Source organism: Lynx canadensis, chromosome B2 (assembly GCF_007474595.2).
Source record: "Lynx canadensis isolate LIC74 chromosome B2, mLynCan4.pri.v2, whole genome shotgun sequence".
In the NCBI taxonomy this organism is placed as follows: Eukaryota; Metazoa; Chordata; class Mammalia; order Carnivora; family Felidae; genus Lynx; species Lynx canadensis.
Window position 1 is genome coordinate 117,540,327 of NC_044307.1, and position 21,351 is coordinate 117,561,677.

Here is a 21,351-nt window from a genome sequence, read left to right on the forward strand (position 1 = left end):
TGTGGCCTAACCTGTGATCTATCGTGGAGAATATTCTATGTGTGCTTAAAAAGAATGTGTATTCTGTTAACTTGAGATTGAATGTTCTGTATATATCTGTTATGTCCATCTCTCTAGTGTGTCGTTCAAAGACGCTATTTCCTTATTGATTTTCATCCCGGATGATGCATTTATTGATGGAACCAGAGCGTTAAAGTCTCCTACTATTATTGTGTGGCTGTCAATTTCTCCTTTTATGTCTGTTAATATCTTCTTTATGTGCTTTATGTGTGTATTTATAATTGTTATATCCTTTTGTTGGGTTCATCCCTTATTGTTTAATGCCTTTGTTACACTCCTCGTTTTAAAGTCTTTTTTGTCTGATATAGGTACTGCTACACTGGCTTTTTTTTTCTCGCTGCCATTTGCATGGAATATCTCTTACTATCCCTTTACTTTCAGCCTGTGTCTTTAGGTCTGAGGTGAGTCACTTTTATATAACAGATAGATGGATCTTGCTTTTTTTAATCCATTCTACCATTTTGTCTTTTGATTGGAGCATTTAGATCATTTATGTTTAATGTAATTATTGGTAAGTTTGTACTTACTACTCTTTTGTTAATTGCTTTCTGGTTGTTTTTGTAGTTCTTCTCTGAACCTTTATTCTTTTGCTCCCTTGTGATTGATGACTCTGTAGTGTTATGTATAGCTTTCTTTCTCTTTATTGTTTTGTATCTATTAAATGTTTGGAGTTGTGGTTACCATGAGGCTCACATATAACATCCTAAGGATATAGCAGTCTACACTGATGGTCATTTAAATTCAAACACATACTGAAAAACATTTTCACTCCCTCTCCACATTTTATGTATGTGTTGTCATATTTTACATTTTTTAATTTTCTGACATCTAATCATGGCCTTACCTATTTAAAGAAGTCCTTTTAACATTTCTTGTAAGGCCACTTCAGTGGTGATGATCTCCTTCAACTTTTTTTGGTCTGAGAAACTATCTCTCCTTCATTTCTGAATGATAATCTTGCTGGGTACAGTATTATTGGTTGTTTTATTTTTCTTTCAATACTTTGAATATGTGAGGCTACTCTCTTCTAACCTGTAAAGTTTTCACTAAAAAAATCAATGGCTAGCCTGATGGGATTTCCCTCTTACATAACTGTTTGTCTCTTGCTGCTTTTGAAATTCTCTATATTTAATCTTTGACATTTTAATTATTATATGTCATTGTGTAGACTTCCGTGGGCTCATTTTGTTTGAAACTATCTGTGCTTCTAGAATCTGGAAGTCTATTTCCTTTTCTAGGTTATGGAAGTTTTTTGCCACCCCCATAATGTAAATGTTTGTTTCTTAATGTTGTCGAAAAGATCCTTTAACCTATCCTCATTTTTTTTAAAAAAATTCTTTTTTTCTTAAGGTGCCTAGGTGTCTCACTTGGTTAAAAGTCCAACTCTTGATTTCAGCTCAGGTCATGATCTCACAGTTTATGAGATCAAGCCCTATATCAGGCTCTGTGCTCACAACCTGTAGCTATTTGGGATTCTCTCCCTCCTCTCCCTCTGCCCCTCCCCTTCTCACATGCTCACTCTCTTTCTCACTTTTTAAAAAAATTATTTTTTTCTTTTTGCTGTTCAGCTTGGGTGCTTTCCATTATTATCTTCCAGATTACTGATCTGTTTTTCTACATCTGGTAATCTGTTCCCTCTCATACATTTTTCATTTCAGTTATATTCTTCAAATTTGATTAGTTCCTTTTTACATTTTCTATCTCTCTGTTGAAGTTTTCACTGAATTCTTCCACTCTTCTCTCTAGTCCAGTGAATATCTTTACAATCATTTATTTTAAACTCCTTACTAGGTATATTGCTTATCTCTGTTTCATTTAGTTCTTTTTCTGAAGATTTGCCTTTTGTTTGGGATATATTTCTCTGTCTCTCCATTTTGCTTGATTTTGTGTTTGTTTCTATGAATTAAGTGGAAAAGCTACTTCTCCTAAACTTTAAGGAACAGTCTTGTGGTATGGTCATCCCCTGTGCAGGCTATGTGTGCCTGGTGACTTCCTGGCTGGGGGTCACAGGGCACTCTGTGCTGGAGCTTGCCTGGTAGATTGGCTGGAACTGAACTGGGCATGTGCTGGGGTGGTCCTGGGGCTCTCTGCATAGAGGGTGCCTTGTCAGGACAGCTAAAACTGAAGTGTGTGCAAGTCAGGGGTTCCTAATGCCGTCCATGCAGAGGGCACCCTGGCAGGACAGAAGTGGGTATAAGCTGGGGTATTTGGGGACTCTTCTGCAGAGGATGCCCTTCTGGGGTGGCTAGAGCTGAAATGGGATGTGGGCTGGGGCATCCTGGGGTGCTCCCTGCAAGGGGTACCCTGGTAATAACTGAAACTGAGGCATGTATGGCCTGGAGGTTCATGGGGCACTCAGTGCAGGGAGCCCCCTGCTGGGGCTGCTGGAGCCAAAACAGGCATCAGTCAGGAGGTCCTGGAGTGCTCTGTGCCAGGGTTGCCACAGAATGCCATCTGGAGCTGAGGTAGTATGGGTCTGGAGTGTTCCAGCATTCATTGTTCCTGTGTCACCTTGGTGTCATGGCTGGAGTTGTAGGGAGAACTGAACAGGAGTGTCCCAGTGTGCACCATTCTGGGGTTGCCTTGCTGGGCCAGCTGGCGCTGGTATAAGCTACGGGGCTGGGGCTCACAGGCAATAGGCCAGCTGGCGTGGTCCATGCTATCAAGGTGGAGGAAGTACATAAACCATTGCTCTCACTAGCCTGTCTGACCCAGAGAGTTCCAGCAGCTCCCTCACCATTTGGCAGGGTTCTGGGGCTGAGCCTTTTATATACTAGTTGCTCTTTTTCTGTGCCCCAGGTCAGATGAATCTCCTCTCAGTCCCTCAGTACTATCCCTTCCCATTGCAGTTCATTGGGTCAGGGGTTGCCATTTTGCTGTGCAGAAGCTATTCAGTCGGCCCTCAATTCTTCTAAAGGAGGAATTGCTTTATCAATAGGTACAGATTTGGTGTGTCCATGGTAGTAAGTTCAGGTTCTTTCTACATCACCATCCTGGACCAGAACCAGCATAAGGAACTAATGAAAAGTCATGATATTCATATGGGGCACATAGGTCTGCCAAACCAGTGGTCCCATGAGAGTCACAATGTACACTATTTAGAATATCAGAAAAATCTAGATATAGGCTAGATATATCCCAGTTGAGGAGCCCAACAGAGGATTCTGTGGGCCCATTTTGTGAAGCCTGGGATGATGGTACAGATTTAGGTAGTTTGGGGCTGTCTTAAGGAAACTGGGTGATGATTACAAGCACAGAGCATCCCCACAAATTACTGAATTCCATATAAAGGCAAAGTTTCTGCTAAAACCTGCTATTTGTTTTTGTCTGACCTGAATATTTAGGTGACCTACAGCATTGATGGCTGCATCAGGAATTTTCAGATGGCGGAGGCCCCTGTAGATCTTGAACAACCAACCTCCAGTTTCCACGTTGGAACGTGTTTTGCTAATGCTCAGAAAGGAACATATTTTGATGGAACAGGTTTTGCCAAAGCAGGTGAGGCACTTCCATTTTCTTCCTGTTGAATATTAAATAGGTCCAAATATTAACTTCTGGCTTGTATGGAAAAATAAAAGTCCTGGATTTCCTAAATTAGTACACTTAAACCAGAAATAAAAACGGATAGTAGTAATAACAAAAAGTCTCTTAAAGATTAATGTGTCTTATTGTGAGAAGATTTAATAGAAAAAATAAGTGTAATTCTACAAGAAGGGCCATATGTTTATACGTGTAATTTATCTACTTTTCAGTTTTCCCTGTCTACCTTTCTGAAGACGAGGTAGCATTTTTCTTTCTTCCTCTCTTCAACTTCTTTTAATACTCCATGTCATGAGCTCCCACTCATACCCATGACAGACACATACTGGTACCCATTTCTCATCGATGGTGATGACGATTGGCACTTTTCCCTGACTTTAGGCATCTGTCCCTTACTAATGAGCACTTCCAGAGCAGGTCTGGATCACTGATAGTAAATGTACAATTTGGAAAGAAAAATATAAAATATATAACAACAAAAAAGACCTTAACATACTTTAAGATGGACTGTTCAGTCCTAGAGTTAGAAAAAAATTAATGAGCACATAATGTATAGAAGTTATCATGGGGAACAGAAGTAAATGTTTCTTTTTTCAAAAAATATACTATTAATAGGTAAGATTCAGTGCACTCAGAAATCACAAGTCAAGTACATATGATTTAAAACTACAAAAGATATACAAGCAAGGTTCTGTGGATATTTAGAAGAAACATTAATTTTGGTTGGGGAAATCAGGAAAGGCTTTATGAGAAAATTGACATTTGAGCTAGGATTTAAAAGGTGAGATAAATGCTCACATACAAAGGTTTTCAGAGATGGAAGGCCAGAGCCCTCAGACAAAGCATAATTTGGAAACTTCACCTATAGCTGAGGCAGAAAACAGATAAACACAGGTTTTGTTAAACATTAAAATATTGGGGCGCCTGGGTGGCGCAGTCGGTTAAGCGTCCGACTTCAGCCAGGTCACGATCTCGCAGTCCGTGAGTTCGAGCCCCGCGTCGGGCTCTGGGCTGATGGCTCAGAGCCTGGAGCCTGTTTCCGATTCTGTGTCTCCCTCTCTCTCTGCCCCTCCCCCGTTCATGCTCTGTCTCTCTCTGTCCCAAAAATAAATAAACGTTGAAAAAAAAAAATTTTAAACATTAAAATATTGGTGGTTATGATGAGCCCTACATTCCATGTGCAGAGAAAACCCAAAGCCTTCCCCAAGATTTCTTCAAATTCACAGATGGCTAGCATTCTCTTGGTCAAATTTGATGGCAAGCTTCAGCGTCTGCAGTTAATTTATTGACTTGCTATTCTGCCTGGGCTCTTTTTTTTCATGCTGGATCAAACTGGACCAGAAAATTAGCCACTTCCCCAATTTCCAACAACTCTTTTCATCCCCTCAACAGACAGTGTAATGCAATCTTTATAAGACTTGGATGATTAGAGAAGGTTTCATCATTGTAAAACATACAGCTTCAATTAAACCTTTGACATCTTTGTCCTTAAAACCTTTTCAGCCACCTGATCACTGTGGTTTTTACTGGCCAATTCACTCTGTCTTCTGCTGAACTGTTTCATGTTGTGCCTTTCTTCTCCTCACTTCTCCCTTTCAGGGACAAAAACAAGCACTTTGTTTTATTTTGCAGGACAATTCATCTTCTTTTTCTCTTAAAATCTGCTCTAAACCCACCTTTGCACATCCCAATCCATCAAGGTTCTCAGTAGAACAATAAGTTTTTCACATAATAGACACTACCCTTCATTGGAGGCAACTGTGATTACAAATAGCATTTATTTCTTAATAAATAGAAGATATGCATAAAATTTCTGTAGTTCTTCTCTCATACTCCATGCAGTTGATATTTTCTAGGTCTGTTCATATTGAATGGCTTTGTTTCTAAGAGGCATGTCTTAAATACTTCCTAAAAGATTAAATAAATCAATGAATCAAATATAGGAAATTATAGAAAAAACTTACTTGGATAAACTGGGAAAACCTAGTTATGTCCCAGAATCTTCTCTTTCAAAATCATGCTTACAGTTCCTTTCTTTATTTAAAAAAAAAAAAAATCTTAGAGCAGCCTAGTAAAATCTTACTGAATAATCATTGAAATGCTTGACCTAATCCAACAGTAAGACTTCCAATAGAACCATGCATTGCTATGGGATTCTTTGAGCCAATCTCCGTGTGTGTTCATCCATTTAATTATTCAACAACTATGTATTAAACTTCCCTGTGTGCCAGATACCTTGGTAGGCACAGTAATAAAATTGCCCTCACAGAATTTACATGCTAGGAGGGAAGACAACCAAGAAAATAAGCAATAACTTTAAAGTGTTACATGATACGATGGTGGAAATATAGGCCATAGGAGAGTCTGGAACTTATTATAATTGACGAATATCTGAATTGAGATCTAAACCATTGCATTGTACAAACTTGAATCAACAATCCCTAAACTCTAATCCACATTTTTTTTTTAATCTTCATTTTACAGTTGATGGGTTCAAAGTGGGATTGGACCTTCTTGTAGAATTTGAATTCCGCACAACTAGAACCACTGGAGTTCTTCTAGGAATCAGCAGCCAGAAAATGGATGGAATGGGTGTCGAAATGATTGATGAAAAGGTGAGTGTCAGCTGTCTACCTATTTCTGATTTCCTCATGATATTGTTGTTCGTATGTAGAACATCTACATTGTGAAGCCTTGCTGTATTCTTGTTGGGAGAAAGCTAGATTGTATCTTTCCATCTATCTAGATTATCTCTAATGTGTGTTTTCAACACTTATTCTGTAGACCAGTGTAAGCTTTAAGTGTGCTAATTCTACAGTAAGCCAGTTGTGTTGACACATAACGGGCCAAATAGTTTTAGATCTCAAGCTCTTACTTGTTGCTAAAAGTACACTGATATCCTCTTTGTGAATGCACTGTATGTAAAACTGTAGATTCCAATGGGAAAAAGAGGAGGGGGCCTGGATTGTCTAAAATCAGTGTTTGCCTCTTATACCACAGTAGGCACATCTCAGAAGTAAAGATGGCCAACTGACACATCAGTTTCTCAATTTCTATTTAAAAGTCATCTAGAGGGGCGCCTGGGTGGCGCAGTCGGTAAAGCGTCCGACTTCAGCCAGGTCACGATCTCGCGGTCCGTGAGTTCGAGCCCCGCGTCAGGCTCTGGGCTGATGGCTCGGAGCCTGGAGCCTGTTTCCGATTCTGTGTCTCCCTCTCTCTCTGCCCCTCCCCCCTTCATGCTCTGTCTCTCTCTGTCCCAAAAATAATAAAAAACGTTGAAAAAAAAATTAAAAAAAAAAAGTCATCTAGATACCATTTCAAAAAAGTACTGATTTATACTGAATTTATATCAACATAATCTATTTTGCCAATTTGCTTACAATGGATAAGCTAATTCCAAATACCTCTCCCGTCCCTCCCTATGAACAGCAACCTGCCGCAAGATGACCTGTGTATATACTTTGTACTGCAGGCAGCAGGTCAAGAGAGGCAGGCAAAGCAAGGAGTCGCCCAAGTTTTCTATCTGGCTCTTAAATAGGACTCATGCTTCACCCCTGTTCATATGTCCACTCGTATACTGCTGCCGCCTCCCAAGAAGAAAGACCACAGAGTGACCTCAAGACTCTCCCTCCTACCTTCAAACCATCCTCAAAGGCAATAAAGCAAAAAGATCCAGGAGTACAGAGGCAGGAAAGGGGGGACAGACAAGCAACAACTCATGGCTTTGCCAGATTTTCAAGCACGTTCACTACATCTTGTCGGAGTTCGCTTCATTTCATCGCCTGCTTTTAACCAGTTACTATCAATTTGTCAGAGTATCAAGTTCCATTACAATGTATGTGTATTTCTCACCAAGTCCTGCTCTTACAAACTCCACCCAATAGAGTAAAACCTTAAGGTTTTGTTTTGTTTTTACATCCCTGTTCAGTTTACAAACTTTTCACCTATTGCAGTTTTTCATCTTTTTAAAAACCCCGTGTCTTTTCTTCTACCTTGTCAAACGTGTTGCAAGACTGACTGTTTTCAATGTTTCAATATGTTTCTTTTCTTCGTCAGCTTCAAAAGAATTCTGTCATCTCAAATTTCAGGGACTGTTCCATGTTACTGAAAACAGGTTTTTCTCATTTAGACATGAACTTCCAATCTAAGTTCTACATTGTTAAGAATTTAACTGGCCTTCTGGCTGAAAGTCTCTGGCACCTGTGACATGAAGCTTGCCCAAAAAAGTAATTTATGTTATTCGCAATCCTGCATATAAAATGGAATCCATGAAGGAAAAAAAAAGCATACAATTAAAACCTCAAAAGCTTACATTTTGCAAAAGCAATAATCCTCTAAAATGAATTTGTAAATCAAATTAATGAATTACTCTAAACATCTTTTAAGAAATTTTGTAAAGGTTCACTAAGAACTCTCATACTCTATAAAGATCTATGGTAGAATTTGTCCCTGTGTATATGAGGTTCCTTTTTTTTATCACTTAGACTCATATATCACATTTTCTGAAAGCAGAATTATTACTAGTCTCACACATCTTGCTCCAAACAAAGAACATATTTTGTGATTCCTGGTCATTAAATCTGTGTTTTAATTTCTGTCAAGATTTTTTTTTTTAATTTTTAAAATGTCTCAGATATGTTCATTTCTAACTATTCCAGCCGATGCCTTTTTCCTAGAGACATAACAATTTTTGCTATGCAAACCATCATGAAACCTTTCTAATGAAACCATCTGTGACTGTTCAATTTCCTATTTTCTAGCTTATGTTTCATGTGGACAATGGTGCCGGCCGATTCACTGCTGTCTATGATGCTGGGATCCCTGGGCATTTGTGTGATGGACAATGGCATAAAGTCACAGCCAACAAGATCAAACACCGCATTGAGCTGACAGTAGATGGGAACCAGGTGGTAGCCCAGAGCCCCAACCAGGCATCCACATCAGCTGATACAAATGACCCCGTGTTTGTTGGAGGATTCCCAGGTGAGCCTTATCTACCCCAGCAAGAATTTGTTAGTGGATTTAAAATATTTATATATTTCTATAAATATGTCCAAGAACGTGTGCTTAAGTATACTTCCTAGCTTTAGAATCTACTCCCATAAATAACACCTGAAATTTCCAGTGTGTAAAATGAGCATATTACTTATATAAACCACATGGGGCTGAACTTTACATGATAGCCCCCGAAGTTTCATTCATGAGGAGATGGGGGCTAGAGGAAATGAATTTGCTTATAAAAGATATGAGGCATTTAACAGTCAGAGTTGGTGTTCTTTCTGATTTTTTGAAAATCAATATACCAGAGGAATCATAAATTGTTATGGAACTTATTTCCTCAAGTTCTGGAAATCATTGGGTTAAACACAGCTAATTTCCCCCTTAGGTTATTATAGCATTTATATTTATATTACAAAGAAACCTAAGCAATAAATCTGCATTCAAAACCCCTGTCCAGCACATTAAGTAGAGCACATAAACCACAGAGTTACCTAAAGTGCCCATAAACAAGAGTGCCCAACTTGATGAGAAATAACCCAACCACCTCTTTTTAAATACTATAATAACACAGACTCTTGGAATGGTCTTTCAGCATGTTGGCAAGAGAAACTGCCGTTCCCATGTAAAGTTCCTCTGCTTAATAAAACAAGCAAAATATATATTCAGCAGTGGTTAATGGAGGGAAAGATTTAGGAGAAATGGGGACCAATTCAGAGCTCCTTTTTCCAAAGTTGCTTCTGGGTTTGAAAAGGGCCTACCTCTGCTTCAATCGGGATACCCTCCAAGATACTTTGAAGGAGATAATGTATTTCTCCACTTAGAGTCTATGAAATGAGATCCTAGTTAGCACTTACTAGGCCTACTGAAAGAATGGAGTGTCTCCTCAGCAAAGAAAATACTTTGTGTGAGTTTTCAACCTACTTAACCTTTTGGGATGTATTTTTACAATGAAGAAAGTAATAAAGTCACCATTGAAAGCCCATATCCTAATTCAGTAAAATATTTGATCAATTGATTTGTTTCACTAAATAAAATTCCATAATATATCAGAGTTGTAAACTCATTCATTCCAAATCAAACTCTTTGCTATCTTAAAATGTACAATTCTACATGTCTCCAAATTTCAGCGTACATAACCATAGAAACTTTGCAAGTTTAGCTGTTAGCGAAGCTAAGCACAAAATCACTAACTTTACTTAAAGCAGGCTTCCAATTTAATCTCAAGCTAACAGCTGACTAAAACAGGCCCTTAAAAAACTTTCAGCAAAGATGGCAGAGAGGACTCTAAGCTCACCTCATCCAACAGATACAACTAGATAACACATGTTATCATTATAAATAATCCAGAAATGAACTGAAAAGACTGGAAGAAAAAATTCCACAACAAAATGTAGAGAAGAGGCCACAGGGAAGAAGGTAGGAAGGGCAGAGACTCAGTGAGAAGTTAAAGACCACAGGCCCTTGGTGGAAGTGAGGGAGCCACGGCTATGCAGAGGGGAGAGAAACAGAGTCACACTGGGGAGTCTACATGGGGAAGGCAATTCCGGGAACGTCTGGCTTTGAAAACAGGAGGGGCCAAATTTTGTGAGCTTTTACAACCAGCAAGACTTAAAGCCTGGAACCTTAAAAATCAACAGACTTCTCTCTGGGAGAGCCAGAAGGGTGGTAAGAGACTGAGTCCCCACCCTTCAAGAGACAGCACAAAGAACAGCCCACAGAGATAACAGCAGAGCAGCAGCAGTTTGCAAAACACCTGGGGCATAAGGGAGGGGAGTTATTTACTGTCCCAGAGGGACAAAGATTGCTGGGAGGCTCCCCCAGGAGTAAAGGCAGAAAGCACCATTTCCCTCCCCTGCCCCCCAGCACAAACACACAGCCACCTGCAGGAAATAGTGCAGACAGACGGAACTGTTCCCTACTTAACTTGCTTACACCAAGCCCCACCCCCTCCAGCCCAGCCTGCTTGGGTGTTGGCGCTGTGGATCCCCTCCCTCAGAAAACCAGGCTCAAACCTTGCTAATACTGCATCTCCCTACCTCATGTTTTACAGGGCCTCTGTCCCATCTCCCAGAGAGGGCATGCACACCTTGCTAAAACTACGCACCTTGCTCATGTGTGTTTTGTGGATTGGCCTGGTCTCAGCAGCAGAGACATGTTCTCTCAGGGCAGATGACCAGCTCGACCTTGTTAAAAGTGCGTGCCTACCCACCACTTTCAAGGGCAATAGACTTAGCTGACTTTCCTAACACACAGAAACAGAGAGACAAAATGAGGAGACAGAGGAAAATGTCCTAGATGAAAGAACAAGACAAAATTACAGCAAGAGACCTAAGTGAAATGTAAATAAATCATATCCATAAAAGAGAATTTGAAATAATTATCATAAAGATACAGCACTTGAAAAAAAGAGTGGAGAACATGTTGAGACCCTTAACAAAGAGAGAAAAAACAAAATCAGAGATGAAGAATACAATAATTGAAATTAAGAATACACTAGATAGAATAAATAACAAATTAGAGGAAGCAGAAGAACAAATCAGCAACCTGGAGAACAGAGTAATGGCAAGTAATCAACCTGAGCAGGTGACAGGAAAAAATATGCAAAATGACAATAGACGTAGAGAACTCAGTGACTCCGTCAAAAGTAATGACATTCACATTACAGGGATCCCAGAAGACGAAGAGAGAGAAAAGGGGGCAGAGCATTTACTTGAAGACTTAATAACTGAAAACTTCTCAAACCTGGGAAAGGAAACAGAAATTCAGATCCAGGAGGCACAAAAATCCCCCAACAAAATGAACACAAGGAGGTCCACACCAAAACACATAGTAATTAAAATGACAAAAAGCACAAAAGCAGCAAAAATCAGTGTATCTATAAAAAATACCAGTCAATGGACTCATAAAATAAAAGGATGTAAAGTATGACACCATATACCTAAAATGTAGTTTTTTTGGGGGGTGTGGGGCGGGGAGAGGTAAAAAATTGGTTTAAACTTAAGCGACTATCAACTTAATACAAACTGCCATATGCAGATGATGTTAAATTTTTTTTTTCAACGTTTATTTATTTTTGTGACAGAGAGAGACAGAGCATGAATGGGGGAGGGGCAGAGAGAGAGGGAGACACAGAATCGGAAACAGGCTCCAGGCTCTGAGCCATCAGCCCAGAGCCTGACGCGGGGCTCGAACTCATGGAGCGCGAGATCGTGACCTGGCTGAAGTCGGACGCTTAACCTACTGCGCCACCCAGGCGCCCCTGCAGATGATGTTATATACAAACCTACTGGTAACCCCAAATCAAAAACCAGTAACAGATATGCAAAATATTAAGAGAAAGGAATCCAGTGTATCACTAAGGAAAGCCAACTTATGGTGAGAGAACTTATGGTGGCAAGAGAAGAAAGGAACAGAGAAGCTCTACAAAAGCAACCACAAAAAAAAATAACAAAATGGCAATAAATTCATGCCTATCAATACATACTTTGAATGTAAATGGACTACATGCTCCATTCAAAAGACATAGGATATCTGAATGGTTAAAAAAGCAAAACCCATCTATATTCTGCCTACAAGAGACTCTTTTGAGACCAACAGACATCTGCAGATTGAAAGTGGGGGATGGAGAAATATTTATCATGCAAATAGACATGAAAAGTATTGCCAGGGTGGCAATACTTATATCAGGGAAAATAGACTTTGAAACAAAGACTTTAACAAGAGGCAAAAAAGGACACTACATAATAATAAAGGGAAAAATCCAACAAAACGATATAACAGTGGTGAATATCTATGCATCCAATATGGAAGCACCCAAATAACAAAAATTTAAAAAGCTAATAACAAGTATAAAGAAACTAATAGTACAGTAGTACCCCTTTTTAACACCCCATTTTCATCAATAGACAGATTATCTAAACAGAAAATCAATAAGGAAAGGGTGGCTTTGAATGACATACTGGACCAGAGGCATTTAACAGATAGATCCAGAACATTCCATCTTAAAACAGCAGAATACCATTTTTTTAAGTGCACATGGAACATTCTCCACAGTATATCACATATTAGGCCACAAAACAAGTCTCAACAAATTTAAAAAGGTCACAGACATACTTTTCTGACCCAAATACAATGGCACTAGGAATCAACCACAAGAAAAAATTTGGAAAAAACACAAATACATGGAGATTAAATAATACGCTACTAAACAATAAATTTGTCAACCAAGAAATCAAATAAAAAATTTAAAAAATACATGGTAACAAATGAAAACTCAATGGTCCAAAATCTTTGGGATGCAGCAAGTTGGTTGTGAGAGGGAAGTTTACAGCAATACAGGCCTACATCAAAAAGAAAAAAAACAAAACAAAACAAAAAACTCAAATAAACAATGTAACCTTACACCTAAAGGAACTAGAAAAAGAACAAACCTAAAAACAGCAGAAGAAATAATAAAAATTAACACAGAAATAAATGAAATAGAAACAACCAAAAAAAAAAAAAAAAGATCAATGAAAGCAGGAGCTAGTTCTTTGAAAAGATCAACGAAATTGATAAACATCTAGCTAGACTCAAAGAAAAAAGAGGGAGAGAGAACTCAAAGCCAGAAATGAAAGAGGAGAAATAACAACCCACACCACACAAATACCAAGGATTATAAAATAATACTAAGATTATATGAAAACATATTGGATAACCTAGAGGAAATGGATAAATTCCTAGAAACATATAACCTCCCAAAAGTGAGTCAGGAAGAAAGAAAATTTGAACAGACCAATTACTAGAAATGAAATTGAATCAATAATCAAAAAACTCCCAACAAACACAAGTCCAGGACCAGATAGCTTCACAAATGAAGTCTACCAAATATTTAAAGAAGAATCAATACATGGTCTTCTCAAACTTAAAAAATAGAAGAGGAAGGAAAGCTTCCAATTTAATTCTATGAGGCCAGCATTACCAAAACCAGAATAAGATTCTTCAAAAGAGAAAAAACTACAGGCCAGTATATCTGATGAAATTAGATGCAAAAATTCTCAACAAAATACTAGCAAACTGAATCCAAGAATACATTTTTAAAAATCATTCACCATGATCAAGTAGGAAAGGGTAAAAACTATATGATCATTTCAACAGATGCAGAAATAGCATTTGACAAAGTACAATATTCATTCATGATAAAAATCCTCAACAAAGTAGGTTTAGAGGAACATACCACAAAAGTAGGTTCATAGAGACCATGTATGAAAACCCCACAGTTAACATCGTACTCAATGGTGAAAAACTGAGAGATTTTCCACTAAGGTCAAAAACAAGACTAAATTGTCCACTCTCACTACTTTTCTTCAATATAGTACTGGAAGTCCTAGCCATTGCAATTAGATTTGAAAAAAAAAAAAAAAAAAAGAATAAAATTCATCCAAATTGGTAAGGAAGAAGTAAAATTTTCACTATTTGATGACATGATACCTATATATAGAAAACCCTAAATTCCACCAAAAAAAAAAAAAAAAGAAAAAGAAATCCTACTATAACTGATAAAGGAATTCAGTAAGGTTGCAATACAAAATCAATGTACAGATATCTGTTGCATTTCAATACACAATTAACGAGCAGCAGAAAGAGAAATTAAGAAAACAACCCCATGTACAAGCACCAAGAAAATATATACCTAGGAATAAACATAACCAAGGGGGAGAAAGACCTATACTCTGAAAACTATAAAACATTGATGAAAGAAATTGAAGATGACACAAACAAATGGACATTCCATGCTCATGGATTGGAAGGTCAAGTAGTGTTAAAATGTCCATACTACCCAAAGCAATCATCAGATTGAAACAATCCCTATCAAAATGATAACTGCATTTTCCACACAACTGCCATCCTAATTTTTTTAAAAAAAGATTTTATTTGTCAGTAATCTCCACACTCAGTGTGGGGCTCAAACTCACAACCCTGAGATCAAGAGTCACATGCCCCACCAGCCACTGCAACAATCCTAAAATTTGTGTGAAAGCATAAAGGACTCCAAATAGCCAAAGCTATCTTAAAAAAGAAACATGAAACTGGAGGTATCACAATTTCAGATTTCAAGTAATATCACAAACCTGTAATGATCAAACCAGTATGCTACTGGCACAGAAACATGTAGATCAATAGAACAGAATAGAAAGCCTAGAAATAAACCCACAATTAATATTTGACAAAAGAGGCAAGAATATGCAGTAGGAAAAAGTCTCTTCAACAAATAGTATTAAGAAAACTGGGCAGCTACATGCAAAAGAGTCAAACTGGACCACTTTCTTACACCATGCACACACGCAAAAAAAAAAAAAAAAAAAAAACTCAAAATGGACTAAGGACTTAAATATAAGATCCGAAACATTAAAATCCTAGAAGAGAGCACAGACAGTAATTTCTCTGACATGGGCCATAACAACATCTTTCTAGATGTGTCTCCTGAGGCAAGGGAAACAACAGCAAAAATAAACTATTAGGATTACATCAAAATAAAAAGCTTCTGCACAGCAAAGGAAACAACCAACAGAACTAAAAGACAGCCTCCTGAATGGGAGAACCAACAGAAATAAAAGACAGCCTACTGAATGCAAATGATATATCTGATACAAAGTTAGTATTTAAAATATGTAAAGAACCAATATAACTCAACACCCAAAAATCAAATAATCCAATAAAAAATGGGCAGAGGACGTGAACAGACATTTCTCTAAACAAGACATACAGATGGCCAACAGACACATGAAAAGATGCTTAATATCACTCATCACCAGGGTAATGCAAATCAAAACCACAATGAGATATCACCTCACACTGTCAGAATGGCTAAAATTAAAAAACAAGAAACAACAAGAGTTGGAGAAGATGTGAAATGAAAGGAACCTTCGTGTACTGCTGGTGGGAATGCAAACTGGTGTGGCCACTGAAAAAGTATGAAGGTTCTTCAAAAAATTAAAAATGGAATTACCTTATGATCCAATAATCACACTATATACTCAAATACAAAAAATACTAATTTGAAGGGATATATGCACCCCTATGTTTATTGCAGCATTATTTACAATAGCCAAACTATGGAAGCAGGTAAATGGCTATCAATAGATGAACAGATAAAGAAGATGTGGTATGTATGTGTGTATATGTGTGTATACACACACATATACATACATACATACAGTGGAATATTATTCAGCCATAAAAAGAAAAAAAATCCTGTCATTTGCAACATAGATAGATCAGACGGTATAATGCTAAGTGAAATAGAGAAAGACAAATAGCATATGATTTCACTTATATGTGGAATTTAAGAAATAAAACAAATGAACAAAGGGGGGAAAAGAAAGAAAGACAAACCAAAAAACAAAAAAACAAAAACCAGAAATACCGATTCTTAACTATAGAGAGCAGATGGTTCCCAGAGAGGAGGTGGGTGGGAGGATGGATGAAGCAGGTAAACGGGACCGAGAGCACACCTGTCTTGATGAGCGCTGAGTTGTAGATGGAATTCTTGAATCACTGTATTTTACACCTGAAAATAATGTAATACAGTGTGTTAATTACACTGGAATTAAACTTTAAAAATACATTTAACATGGAAGCCACATTTCAAAACTGAGTCTTTTTTGCTTTCTTTTTCAGATGGCCTCAATCAGTTTGGCCTGACAACCAACATTAGGTTCCGAGGTTGCATCCGATCTCTGAGGCTCACGAAAGGCACAGGCAAGCCTCTGGAGGTCAATTTTGCCAAGGCCCTGGAACTATGGGGCGTTCAACCTGTATCATGCCCAGCCAACTAATAGGTTTAACTCCAAGAAAGGCCCTTCAAAATAAGTATATCAAGTAAAAGAAATATATCTTACCTATATGTTATTAAAACTAATTTGTGCATGTATATTGAATTATTTCTGTACTCAGATGGCGCTGATTCAGAGCCCAGACCGACTTTAAATTCAACTTAAGTCCATGAATATTAAACCAATTATTTCATTCTAAATAATTGCTTGTTTTGTGTGATTTTAAAGATGAAAGGCAACTGACCATAAATTATTGAATTTGCAACATGCCTTGAAGTCATCTCAAGAAAAGCTGAGATGTAATTTGTGAATGCAACTTTTTGATTGTTTTTATTAACTCCTATTAAAACTTTTTTCATCCTTTTCCATGTACATCATCTTTGGCTTTCTGTTCAGGCCACTGAAAACAACAATGGATTTGGCATGTTTGGGAGGAAATCAGCTCCTTACTCCCTATGTTTGAGAAAGCATTAGCAAATCATTTCCCTGATGTAGGTTTATTATTAGAGAGTTTAACTAGCCATATGAATACTTTTTTGTGCTGAGCATGTATTTAGAGAGTATAGATCAGATTCTGGCAAGAGAGCTTAATTACTTGATTTTCTTGTTTGATGATGATTTATAGGCTTTGGGGAGACACCAGAACCAAGCCCCAGAATGACAATTAAGCACACATTTGATACTCTATTGCTGAGACTATGGGCTCCTTAAATTTTCAGTGAATATCACAGTATACACAATCACAGAGGAATAATGCTGAAATGCATTTTTACTTACCAGGAAACAATAAACCAGAAACTTAATAGAAGTACATTGCTGAGTCTTTTTGAGTGATAATTTGACTTAACAAATTAATTTCCTTAAAAAAAGTCTGTGTTTAGTTCTTCTTTTATCCACTCTTCCAATCATCTTCAAAGGGGTCTTTGAGAAGACTGACCTAGATTTTATTCATCAATTTAAGAAGGAAGTGTTTCATTTGCCATCTTCAGTAGAAATAGTTGTAGTCTAATAACGCCGAACATATAAAAGAACAGACTTCCTTCACAGGGTAATTTTAACAAAAGAAACATAATCCTTTTTGACAGTGCTATCCACAAGGGGAAAGAAGGTGCTGTTTCTAATCAAGGAGATGGCTAATACACTCAGCATTTCACCATTAGCCAGTTGCTTAATATCATTTGCCTATACAACCTCATTCTAGATCAAGCAATTCTCAATCATGGCTCCATTTTGGAATTTCTGGGGAAGCTTGATTTAGTCTAGGATGTGGCCTGGGCATGAGTATTTTTAAAAAGCTTCCCAGGCAACTCTAAAGTTCCATCAGGAATGAGAACCACTATTCTAAAGAAAGTATCCACTATGTCATAGAGTTGTAGAGTCCTCTAACAATCTATTGTTGTTGACTGTCTTGGCCATTTCCTCACACATAAAAAAAATATATATATTAAATCAAGTTAATGCCTTTTGAGGCATCTTTAAGTCATAAAACTCTCTGAGAACCAATGTGTTTTAAAAATGAGGATGTTCCTTCTCCACTGAACACTGACAAGATTTGTGCTTACCTGGAAAATAAGTGAATAAACAGAAATAAAGATGCTAAGTTCCTAAATTAAAAGTTAATGCCTTGGGGCGCCTGGGTGGCTTGGTTGGTTAAGCGTCCGACTTCGGCTCAGGTCATGATCTCACGGTCCGTGAGTTCGAGCCCCGCGTCGGGCTCTGTGCTGACAGCTCAGAGCCTGGAGTCTATTTCGGATTCTGTGTCTCCCTCTCTCTCTGCTCCTCCCCTGTTCATGCTCTGTCTCTCTCTGTCTCAAAAAAATAAATAAACATTAAAAAAAAAAAAAAAAGTTAATGCCTTTCTTTCCTGAAGCCTCAACAGAAAGAAATATAACAAATTTGAAAGCAAAGGTACTCAATAATCCTATCAGAGTCAAGTCCTGTTGAGGTCGATTTGTAGGTGAATGCCTTAGAATGGTAGAATTGGAAGGGCCCTTTGAAATCAATAAGTACAGTGATTCTCATCTCTTGCTAGACATTAAAATTGCCTTGGGTACGTATAAAAAGAAAAGGTTCTTATATCTGTATATCACCCCAGACCTTAAATAGTCTCTGAGTAAGGCCCTGGCATTGGCATTTTCTAAACATCTCCAGTTGATTCTAATGTGTGACTAAGGCTGAGAACTTGGGTTTCTACTGCCTCCCTATTTTATGGGGGAGGAACTGGAACAAACCCAGAGAGAGCTGATGTGCTTCAAGCCCCACGTTAAGTTAAGTTTTCCAAAATATTCCCAAGAAAGCTGATCTGGACCCAAGCAGAATTCACTGAATGAGGTATTGGCTAAATTTGTCCCAGACAAAATCCATATTCAAAAGTGGATCATGAATTTGTATGGACAAAACTTGTCCAAATTCTAAGATGAGAAATAAGGAAATTTTATGAACAGGAAAAGTTTCTCTGGCATATTTTAATTTTCTACCTCAATAATCAGATTTTTATCCCAAAGCAAAACATTTCCTTCACCCAACCTTAATCCCCTCAATAATTTCCTCACCTCCTTCCACCCACAGCAATCACGAAGAAGACAGAATACTTTTCATTTATTTTTCAAACACCCACTCCTACCAGGTTGTCAACCTTCTTTAAGAAGGTGCTTTGCACTTCAGAAGAAAAACATTTATGAAGGGAGTTTTATTGAAGTTACCATGGTGAGCACAGCTGACAATGGAATATAAGAAACTGAGCAGATTTCAGACCCAAAGCACTAGAACACTGGCAAAGTTTCAATTAGTGGTTTTAAAAATCATAACTATTTTCTCCTTCTTTGATTTGGCCTATTGTCTCCAACTACAGAATTCTTCTAGATTTTTCTGCTTAACAACAGAGGAAAAGACTACTTTGACAAATTAAAAATCTCAATTTTATGTGAAATATTTACTGAATTATTAGGGAATATAATTGGTATCTATAATTATTATGGAAACAAAATACAGTAGTTTTCCCAAGTACAGAGCATAGTCTTTCACTACCACTTGCAAAAGATATGACTTCCTGCTAATGCAGGATTGCAAAAGCATTTTTCAATGTCTTTTAATCTCTGTTGAATCAAGAGAGAAATACAAACCTGTTGTACTGTACTCATCTGCTTGACTGAAATTAGTACATACTTCAGACCCAAGGGGCACTTGAAGGGAAAGGATCTCCCAGGCTGTGCCTGAAATTCTCTTATTTGGAATCTTGATATGCACGTTAGTGACTCAGGCTCACTCTTGGGCATTTGTGCCAGAAACCTAAGTGACATGAAATGTGTGCCCATTGTCAAAATGAGAGTGTTATGACATGAACTGTGCTCCCCCCGCCTCCAAATTCATGTGTTGAAGTTTTAGCCCCCAATACCTTAAAATGTGACTGTACTTGCAGAAGGGGATCTAAAAGAGGTAATTAAGGAAAAATGAAGTCATGTGGGTGAGCCCTAATCCAACATGACAGATGTCCTTATAAGGAAGGAGTAAGACACAGACAGGGAAAAGACCTTGTGAAGACACAGAGAGAAGATGGCCATCTACCAGCCCAGGAGAGAGGCCTCTAGAAGAAACCAACCCTGCCAACATCTTGAAATCTAGTCTCCAGCATTGTGAGAAAATAAATCTCCACTGTGTAAGCCACCTAGTCTGTGGTACGTTGCCATGGAAGTCCCAGCAAAATAACGCAGAGCCTTTCTGCATAAATACACACATACATACATAGAACATCAACATATTTCAGATTCCTTTAGAGTGACATGTACTTCAGAGAAATCCATTATTTTGAACAGTGACCATTATCACTTACATAAATGAACACAAAAAATTGAGACTAAAAAAATGAAAGAATATTCACAACATACTTAAAGAGAGGAAGTTGTTTTTATATGTGCTTGGGGATATTAGGAATAGCTACATAGTAATTATAAATCAAAGAAATAGTGTTCTTCTTAATACCACCACTTACTGAACTTTTCAGAATGGACTCTCTGGAGAGCTTTCCTGGTTTGTATTTTCATGTTTGGAGAACTACTAATTTATCCTTGGACAAATCAAAGTCCTGCTTTATTTGGGAAGGTTGTCTCTCTGGAGCTCAGCCCTCTTCAGGGACATACCTAATAATATAAAATGTGATAGCATGGGAGGTGGTGAAAAGTAATTAGATTCTGATATATTTTGAAGATAGATTAGTGTTTCTATCAAAGTGAGAGTGTTATGACATACTGTGCTCCCCCTCTCTGAATTCATGTGTTGATTTTTAGCCCCCAACCTTAAAATGTGACTGAAGGGGATCAAAAGAGGTAATTAAGGCAAAATGAAGATGGCCTATGGAGTATGAGAAAATAAAGTACTGATAACTTCTACGCATCTGAAAGAATAGAGTAGGCATTATTTGGAGATGGGGGGTTGTAGTCAAAGTGGGCCTTTTACAGATAGGAAAACCAGGTCATGGGTTTTAGATATTAATTTTAAACTTATCCATTAGATACTTAAGACCACTGTACCATAGGCAATTGGATAATGAGTCTGGAGTTATAAGCATAAATATGGGAATCATCAGAACATTGATGTTATTTGTAGCCGCAAGACTGATAAGATCACCAAGGGAGTGAGTGTACATAGAGGACTATGGACACACCAAAATTAAGAGTATTAGGGTATGGATATCAAAAAAAAAAAATTCAGAATTTAGACAAAAGAAATCCCTGGGTGTTCTTTCAGTGCAGTACTGGGTTTGAGTTTCTGTTGACTGGCCTATTTTATAACTCTATAATGTCAAAGGTATCTTGTAGATTTTTGTCACATAGAAATATAAATAAATTTTGTCTGGTTGAAGGTAACAATTTTTTTATCAAACTGAGAAATCTTATCTTAATATTCCTTTATGTATATGTCTGTGTGTGAATAGATTCTC

At 37.7% G+C, this 21,351-nt stretch overlaps 1 protein-coding gene across 1 annotated transcript in view; it reads left to right on the forward strand.

Moving 5' to 3' along the window:
* LAMA2 (laminin subunit alpha 2) overlaps nt 1-17,226 on the forward strand; it is a 615,841-nt gene extending 598,615 nt beyond the window's left edge. The window contains 4 exon segments of the mRNA XM_030316311.1: nt 3,405-3,558; nt 6,085-6,215; nt 8,361-8,583; nt 16,261-17,226. Coding sequence (XP_030172171.1) covers nt 3,405-3,558; nt 6,085-6,215; nt 8,361-8,583; nt 16,261-16,418 — 666 coding nt within the window. The 3' untranslated portion in view covers nt 16,419-17,226.
* The last annotated feature ends 4,125 nt before the right edge of the window (nt 17,227-21,351 follow it).